The following is a 9,478-nucleotide window of genomic DNA, read 5'->3' on the forward strand; positions in this document are numbered from 1 at the left end:
CTACAATCAAAGCATCATTATATCACAGGTTCAGGTATTTTAAGTCACTGCTAATCTGTTTCCACTTCCCTCACACATCCACCACTTAAATATGTCATCACTGGTGCATAATCATCTCTCTGGACCTGTATGTAATTTTTGTCTCTAATGGGAGTCTTAGCCTCTCTCTCCCTGTCATTATGCTGCGTATAAATGCCAGTTTGTCACTGAGGGAGCTCTGACTCAGCCTCTCTGGGTGCTCCCTAGAAATACGACTCCCATACCCGCCACATGTAGCCTCCCACCCCTCTGCGGAATATAGACCCCCTATTTTTAGAGCTGGCAGGGCCTGTAACCCTGGGCTCGGCACAAACTTTCATTTAAACAACCACCCTTAGCAATCCAGAGTGCAAACACACGGACACACACACACACACAGGACAAGAGGGAGAGAGTGTGCGTGTTTGCAGAATTGGGCAAAAGGCGTCTTGAAAGGACGAGACAAAGAGCATGAGACAGAGCCAACAGTGTGAAGGATTCTAACGGGACGTTTTTGGGCCTAAAGTGACAGAACTAAAAGGATACAAGTTATGGATGTTGATTGACAGGACAAAGAACTTGTCCACCTGTTCAGCACTAGCGGCTAATGACTGGATATGACTTTTAGAGGACCTTACTTTACTTTTAATTCATGCACTGGACAACTTGTTGATTGATCAAAGAAAGCAATCCAGGATTTCTGAGGATCTACACTACAGCTCTGAGTAAGAAGAGGATTCAATTCAACTCTTTGAAAACATTAAAAAAGGACTGACACCAGTGTTATATGTTTCATAGAAAATACACTGTGTTTGAGGTTTAAAGCCAGAAAGAGTTATTATACACAGTCAAACAGATCTTTTTTCAAGGTCCTACTAAATATTATAGATTATTACAAGCTCTTTTAAAAAAACCTATACATGTAACTCCAACACACCACTGTAATTACAAGGCAAGCTGAAGGAAGGACTTCAGACATTTGTAATTAAGGATCTTCTGTGAAAAGCAACCAAGAGGGTGAGGTCTGTAACTAAAGACAAGAGTGGGCTGCTAGAATACCGGGACCGAAAAAAACAAGACTGCAACAAGGAAAAACAGCTGCCCTCATAGCACAACACAAGCCATGGATCCTCATGGAGGACACTACCTCAACAAAGATGCTGTGTTGTCACCTTTAGGGGCAGCTCGAATGTGCCAGCTGCTTCTTGGCTGCACCATAATGGCCCTTGTGTCCCACAGTGCAGGCTACAGCGCCAACTATGGAATCTTCTGCATGTTTGTGTGGTGCTTCTGCTTCGCGGTCACACTGGTTGTGTTCACCTTGGATATTACTCGACTCCATACGTGCATGCCTATTTCCTGGGATAACTTCACCGTGGCCTTTGCCATGCTGGCAACCCTCATGTATATCACAGCCTCTGTGGTCTACCCTGTTTACTTCCTCCAGTCAGAGTGCCCAGATGAGAGCTGTGAGATCCAAATATATCGCATTGCAGTCACTGTCTGCTCCAGTATTTGCTGCTTCCCGTACGGGGCCGAGGTGTTCTTAACTCGAGCCAAACCAGGGGCTGTGGTGGGCTACATGGCTACTGTGTCTGGACTACTCAAGGTGGTCCAGGCTTTTGTGGCCTGCATTATTTTTGGAGCTCTGGCCAATGACAGTGAGTACGATGTCTACGTTGCTTCTCAGTACTGTGTGGTGGTGTACAGCCTGTGCTTCTCCATCACTGTTGTAGTGGTGATACTGACAGTTTCTGGGAGGACCTCTTCCCTGCGGTTCCCCTTCGACCGGTTTGTGGTTGTCTACACCTTCTTCGCTGTGATCCTCTACCTCAGCACAGCACTGATCTGGCCCATCTTCAGCTTCGACAAGAAGTACGGCAACACTACTCGCCCTGAGGACTGCCCACGTGGGGAATGTCCCTGGGATAGCAAGCTGGTGGTGGCAGTGTTCACCAATGTCAACTTGATCCTCTATTTTGTTGATCTCGTTTACTCCCAGAGGATTCGCTTTGTCTCTAGCTCTGCTGCCTGAAAAAAACCCTTCAGGATGATAACCCTGTCAGCCAAATAAAGAAAGTTTAAGGCCCATATTGACAATGCTCTCCACGGTACAGTTTCTCTGTGAAGGACACATGGTGTGGTATGCTTGCGTCCCTTTTTTCATTTTCAGTGATTATTCCAAACTGGGTCTGTAGGCATATTACCCAATGCTACATACTCAGAGGCCTTTCTCCAGTTCTGCAGTGACCTACCAGGGAGAGCCTGCCAGGTGCACTGATGATGAGCTGACCTAAGCAACTTTTTTCACAGAGTATCCTGGAAATGTCCATCTGAGCACCAAATATGTCCCTCTGCACCAAATTCCTCTGCTGGTCACCCACAGGATAGATCTATTATTGGAGAATGGGACAATGAGGACACAAGAAGAAGAAGTTTTATGTCAGTCAGACTAATGCAGGCTTTATTAAGTCATTGATGTATTTAAACTAAAGTGGGTGAAAATGTAACTCGTAATTGCTTAGCTTAGTCTGCAGTATGCACTGAACATAGCTTCAGGGTCAAGTCTAGCCATTTTTCTGTATTTTTACTTTCCATTTTGTATAATGCCTTAAGTTCAACTTTAAAATGCTTTTCCTGCCATACAATGAATGTCAAATGTATCTGATACATTAATTTTGAAGGAATAACTTTGATAACAGTATTAAATTAATTCTTTTGGATAAGCACATCATGTAGTAATCTATTTTTGGTCCTGATGTATCCAATGTCGAATAAATCATCAAAAATGCTGGTTCTAAATGTTATTTCTGTGTCCTTAACTTTTTACCTTTAGTCCTGAAAATGTAGCTGTACTCCGAACTTTCAGAGAACATTTTAATACAGAAAATCTAAAATCTCATTTTGAATCGAAAAGGATTGAAAGCTGCTGAGAGGATCTTTGGTTGTTGCTGATTTGGGCTCCCCCTGTGGAGAATGTGCACTTTAAATCTCAATGCTAATTTCGTTCTGGACAAGAGAATATTTTGTTGTTAACTAAATTACTTTTTGTATTTTTTTAAACCTAAAACTCATCCTGCTTGGATTTCATTGTATTATTTGTTTAGGCTTTTTATGAATTTATTGTAAAATTAAGAAAGTGGATAGAGTCAGAAATCAGGGACAGAGAGAATAGGGAGGGACATGGATAGGAGCCACAGGTAAGAATTGAACCCGGGCCGCCCACTAAAAGGACTACAGCCTCTGTACATAGGGCACATTCCCTGATTTAATAATCATACATTTTTCGGCAATAATAGTAAATTGGAAAAACAATCTAGTTAACCATTTGTTCAGGGAAACATATTTTTTTACTATGTTGAGCAAACGAGGATTAAATGACCATCAGTTAATCGCTGATTTATGGTTGATTTATGTATGATTTATATCAATCCTCCTTCATTTCTTATTTGTTTCCTTGTAATTTTTTTTTTCCTGAAAAAGATGTCAATACTGCCTTTCTATTCTAGACACTTTCACCCACTCACACGATTCACACCATATTCACACATTGATTGAAGAGGATGCCATGTAATTTGACCATCAAAATTAACTAATCCCATCCACAGAAATTCACATGGTGCAGGCATAGAGGCGGGAGCAATTTGGGGTTCAGTGACTTGCCCAAGGACACTTCTAAATGTGACTGCAGGAGCCGAGGATTTAACCACTGACCTTCCGGTTGAGAGATAAGCCACACAGGGGGAGGGAGGGACGCTAGCCTACTTAAATACTCATCATATAACAGGCCTATGGTTGGGATTTAAAATAAAAGATAGACAGATGTGAAATAAAGCTGGTTGTTGCTGATTGTTGAACCTCGGGGAATAATGTGTCACATTCTTTCGACTGTACAGTATTCTTAAGTGTTTTGCTTTCTGGGTCAGAATAAGTGCCCGTCTCCTTTTCCAGAAAATAGTCTGCAACATGCCTTTCGAGCTTTTCACCAGCAGATGATAGTAAAGTTCAAGCAGCAAACTTGTCTGCCCTGCGGCACAGACTGATGCAACTGGTATTTCGTCCTTACAAAGCCCGCCCTAAAGTTTTTTTTTAATCATAATACCGTAATTGGTCAAACGTTTTCCCAGTTCACTAAACACGCAAGCTCATTGGTCTTTCCGCCTGTCAGTCAATTGTCTCTCCACAGGTACAGTAGAGCGCGAGACCACTGAGCCCACTGAGCCACGTTGACTGCGTTGTATTTTGGGAGTTCAGAAGAACTGTGGCTGTAGTCTGTCAGTCTTTTGGTCGGCGCACTACGGAAGTCATCAGTATATCTGTAAGTTAATGTGAAGTAAATGTCTGCTTTTTAAGGAAGTAAGTTTCTTTACTTAAGCGGTGGTACACACCTGGCTGTTAGCTGATTCTCTTGTTCTGAGTTTTCTCGAAAAATGACTTGATTTGCTTGCGTAAGATTGAATGAACGCTGTTAAGGTTAATGTTTCCAATTCACAGGTATAATGAGCGTGGGTTTCATAGGAGCGGGTCAGCTGACCCACGCTCTTGTGAGGGGCTTCACTGCAGCAGGTGAGTTCTGAATCATACTGTACCTTGTCGGCCTATATGTATATTGGTCTATGTTGTTTGTGAGGTGATTGCAATCAGACACTGAACTTATTTCTGGATTATTTCCCTCCTCATAGGCGTGATTGCCACCCACAGAATTACAGCCAGTTCCCCGGACACAGACCTCCCTACAGTGCAGGGGCTGCGGGTGGGTATACAATTAGGGATTGTCGGGCCTATCAACTTGTCTGCTTTAATCTGCATGCCGTTTTTATGTGTGTGAATTATCAAAGCAGGTATGAAACGTTGCCTTTCTTGCAGATAATGTATTCCCACTTATATCCAGTAAAGTATAAATGATGTCATTATTACAGAAAATGGGTGTCAATTTCACCACCAGCAACAAAGAGACGGTTAGCAAAAGTGATGTCCTCTTCTTAGCTGTGAAGCCAAACATCATTCCCTTTGTTCTGGATGAGATTGGACCAGACATTGAAGACCGTCACCTGATTGTGTCATGTGCTGCAGGAGTCACCATCAGCTCTATAGAGAAGGCAAGTTATAACCCTTTGTGAATGACTGCTCAGAGCCATTCACATCCAACTCTGTCTGTTTTTGACCTAGAGATAAATTAGGGTGACTATTTAAGAAGGGGCTATTGTTTCATTTCTCATTACATAGAAGCAAGTGTTAGTTATACTATTCTTGATTTTGGATCAATGCAAAAATAGATAAAAATTACCAAGTAAAACGAGAACCAAAGCTATAAGATACAAAATAGTATGAGTGTTAAAAGTAAAGGAATCAAATATTGGATATATTATAAAATATGAACTAAAATTAAAGGATACTATATCATATATATATATATAAATTGTAATAGAGTAGACACAGAGCTGTATACTGATACGTTTAAATAAGGGACATATAATAAGAATACATTTTGTTTCAATCATATATTAGCTTCTACCGAACTGGAGAGATCATTAAGGCTCTTTTGTTCTAAAATGAACACAATTGTCATTTACTGTGGAGAGTAAGAAAACAGTTTTTGTATACTGTAGGTTACATGTAAAATGTGACATTACATTTTCATGTAGCATTTCAGGTACCCTGATTTCCCTTACTGATTTGAGAATCACATTAGATCAAGTAAAAAGTCAATTGCTAGCATTTTATGAGCATGAAAGAAGAACATTATTGGCCCATCATGTCTGCATAATTTACATTTGTGGCCAGTGTGCTTATCTCTCAAGCCTTTACACAGCATGCTGGCATTATCCTGCATCTATATTTATAAAGGTGTGTCTTGTTGATTGAGGACAACTGGTGCACCTAAATTGTGCAGAGGATGCTATATTCCCTGAAGTGTCTGCAGGTTGACATATATAAACATTATTTATCTCATTCCTACAAAAAGAAAAACAACTCCATAATCCTCAATCAATCAACTCTAATGGTGCTTTTAAGAGCAGGAAACATTGGTGTTTGTTTTGTAATTTGGCTCTTACTTTTGATCTTTAAAACAAAGATGATGTTTAGTATTATCTGACATGTTGTCCAACCGTTTTCTCAAACACCTCAGGTTTTGTTTACATTTAGTGTCTAAAATTCAGACTTCCCTTTTTATACAGGAAGGTCTGTCAGTATATCTGAGCTTTGATCTTCACAGACCCTGAGGCTGAGGACTCACATGTTGTAACATGACATGGAATGGTTAGCTGCATGGACTTGAAACGTTACGTTTTCATTTAAAATGGGCTAAGATGTTTTTTTAAGGCAGATATGAGTAAAAACAAGTCAATGATTCTATCATGTTTTGTAACTAGGAATCATATTAATTTGAAGACTGTGAACAAGTATCTATGAAAACCATCTTTTAAGCCCACTTTCCTAGAATTTATGGAAATGCATTTAGTTCATTGTTATTCTTTACAGAAGCTGTATCAGTATCGCCCTGATCCGAAGGTGATGCGTTGCATGACCAACACTCCGGTGGTGGTGCGTGAGGGGGCCACTGTGTACGCCACAGGCACTCATGCAGAGGTGGAGGAAGGGAAGCTACTGGAGCAGCTGATGGCCAGTGTGGGATTCTGCACCGAGGTGGAAGAGGACCTGATCGACGCTGTCACGGGCCTCAGTGGCAGCGGCCCTGCTTACGTAGGTCATTCATAAAAAGGAGTTTGTTTTACAATGTTGACACACTTTTAGTAGAAATAAGTCATTTTCAACTTCTCACACATTGTTACAACAATGATCCTGAAAGTTATTATTGTGGCCTCCTAGGCGTTTACAGCTGTGGACGCTCTTGCTGACGGTGGAGTAAAAATGGGCCTGCCTAGAAGATTAGCTGTGCGCCTCGGAGCCCAAGCACTACTGGTACTACATTTTTATAAACCTTTTCATACATCACAGGTATGTGCTTTCCTGAGTGTTTTTCTCTCTGAATATGACCTATGGTGTCACCACTTCATCACTCTTTACTGTGGAGCTTATGATATGAATTACAATAAATGTACCGTAAATTCCGGACTATAAGCCGCTACTTTTTTCTCACACTTCGAGCACTGCGGCTTCTACTCCGGTGCGGCTAATGCATGGATTTTTTTATGGGGGACAATGAGCTCAAAAACATTTGACTTCGTCACGTCAGATCTTAATATCAGTCATTTTGCGCTTCATGCACGCACCCTCATCATGGAAAACACACGGAGAAATACATATGATGCAGCTTTCAAGTTAAAGGCGATCGACCTGGCTGTCAAAGAAGCTAATAGAGCTGCTGCACGTTAAGATGACACTGACAGCGACAACAGAGACTGAGGAAGTGAGTAATGAAGTCATTCTGAGGCAGTGAATGGATGGACTTTTTCCTGTGAAATATATTACGGTCATCTTTTTCATCAGCCGTGTTACAGACACCGTCGGCTAGGCTTCGTATTGTAACGGTTCATGTTGTAAAGTCAGTAGTTGATAATGTGTTCATAATTCCGATTATGTGGAGAGTCAGTGAATGCACCAGCGAGAACGCGTCGAGTGGCTGTATGAGAGAACGCTGGGAGAGAGAGTTGGATTGTTACGGCAAGTTATGTGTTGCTCTCTGCTGTAAACGGCGTGGTCACGGCCGACAGTGATCGGGTTATTAAAAGTTATTATTTGAACGCTCTCGTCGTCCTTTAACGTCCGTACGGACGCTACAGTATTTGCGGATGTTACCGGTAGCCTACGTCTGTGTAAATAGCTCTTGTTATAGCGTGGACACCTGCGGCTTATAATCAAGTGCGGCTTATATATGTACAAATACATTTATTTACTTATTTTTAGCCGGTGCGGCTTATATCCAGGTGCGCTCAATAGTACGGAATTTACGGTAAGTGAAATCTGTGGCACACTGAAAATAACTTTACTGTATTTTATTGTCAGCAAACAATGCCTTTAGCTTCCTCAGGTCCGTCTTTGTCGCCCTGGTCATTTGGTCATGTGACCATTCGTATTTGGAGCACCTGTGTGTGCTGTTGACTGACTTAAATGTTTTAAATATATTGCTCATGATATTATTATCGTGGGCCATTTACTACGCATCATCACACTGTATCGTATCATATTGTACCTTTCCCTGTGATTCCTTCACCTTTGTTTTAGTAATTTTACTGTTGAGAGTCTTAACTCAAATATTTTATACTGAGAAAGAAAATTGTCTTCAGGTGATAATAAAACATTAACCCCTGAAGAAGACCTTTGGAGACCATTTTTTCTTATTTGAATACTAAAGTAAACAGTTGAATGTCTCTATCCCTGTAAAATCTGTAAATAAAAGTCCAATGTTGCCAAGTCCCAGCTGCAGTCTGTGTAGTGTTGACATACAGAATGACAACAGACATGTGGCCAACAGTGCTGTGTTAGTCTGATGTGGATCTCTCTTTGTCCCTCTTTAAAGGGGGCTGCTCGAATGCTGTTAGACTCAGAGCAACACCCTGGGCAGCTCAAGGACAACGTGTGTTCACCAGGAGGCGCCACCATCCACGCCCTGCACGTCATGGAGAGCGGCGGCTTCCGCAGCCTCCTGATCAACGCTGTAGAGACGTCCTGTGTGAGGACGAGGTAGGTTGATCAGAAAAGTGTGCGACAAACAAACAAACAAATCATATTTTATGTCAGAAGGATGCACAACACATGCTTTTAAGTTAATGGTCATATTCAAATGACCACACAGTGATATATTTCTTTTGAAGTATATCAGTCAGACAGTAGATGGAGCTGAATGCTTGAGAGAATTACTCTCTGCTAATGACCTAGTCTTAGGAGTACTATTAGGCTATTACTTCATGTTTTTGTCTGATAAGTTTTTTATTTATATCTTGCAAATGTCCCATTGTTCCTTCCCTTCTTCAAAAAGAGAACTTCAGTTTTTGGCTGACCAAGAGAAAATTTCCTCTGCCGCCATAAAGAAGACAACTCTGGACAAAGTGTTGCAGCAGCCAGGAGTGACTGCAGAAACTGTTAATGTCAGATCTGGTGGAATCAGTATATTCACCAGCGGCCACCCCAGGATCAAGAAGAAGTGATGTTTTTTTTTGGTCACAATTGAAAACAATGTTTATATGATAATACCTCTCACATCGTTGACATCAGACGCAGCCGTATAAGCTATAAACAACTACTGGCGAGTGATTGTTGAAGGTAAACTTAACCTAGTGGGTTACTTGAACTAAATGAATACATGCGTTTTGGGGGGGGGGGGAAACCCTGTACGATTTATAAGGGCAATATTTGAATGTAAGGGAATGCCTTTTGTCTTTTTTCAGGATGAGTAAGTTGGCTAAAATTCATCTAATATTTAAAGGTGATAGACTTCTTTAAAAAAACAACAACATATATATATATACTTAAATCAGTTCTGTGGGTTGGTGGTGAT

At 41.2% G+C, this 9,478-nt stretch overlaps 2 protein-coding genes across 2 annotated transcripts; both read left to right on the forward strand.

Moving 5' to 3' along the window:
* Nucleotides 1-384: 384 nt before the first annotated feature.
* myadml2 (myeloid associated differentiation marker like 2) lies at nucleotides 385-2,765 on the forward strand. The gene has a single exon (XM_079366000.1). It carries the CDS (start codon nucleotides 1,142-1,144, stop codon nucleotides 2,051-2,053), a length of 912 nt encoding a protein of 303 aa, XP_079222126.1. The 5' UTR covers nucleotides 385-1,141; the 3' UTR covers nucleotides 2,054-2,765.
* Nucleotides 2,766-4,195: 1,430 nt separating this feature from the next.
* pycr1a (pyrroline-5-carboxylate reductase 1a) lies at nucleotides 4,196-9,295 on the forward strand. The gene is made up of 8 exons (XM_079367286.1): nucleotides 4,196-4,336; nucleotides 4,513-4,584; nucleotides 4,701-4,771; nucleotides 4,938-5,117; nucleotides 6,502-6,723; nucleotides 6,850-6,942; nucleotides 8,501-8,664; nucleotides 8,960-9,295. The coding sequence occupies exons 2-8, from the start codon at nucleotides 4,518-4,520 to the stop codon at nucleotides 9,126-9,128; spliced, it is 966 nt and encodes a 321-aa protein (XP_079223412.1). The 5' UTR covers nucleotides 4,196-4,336; nucleotides 4,513-4,517; the 3' UTR covers nucleotides 9,129-9,295.
* The last annotated feature ends 183 nt before the right edge of the window (nucleotides 9,296-9,478 follow it).

This window comes from Symphodus melops, assembly GCF_947650265.1.
Source record: "Symphodus melops genome assembly, chromosome: 17".
NCBI lineage: Eukaryota > Metazoa > Chordata > Actinopteri > Labriformes > Labridae > Symphodus > Symphodus melops.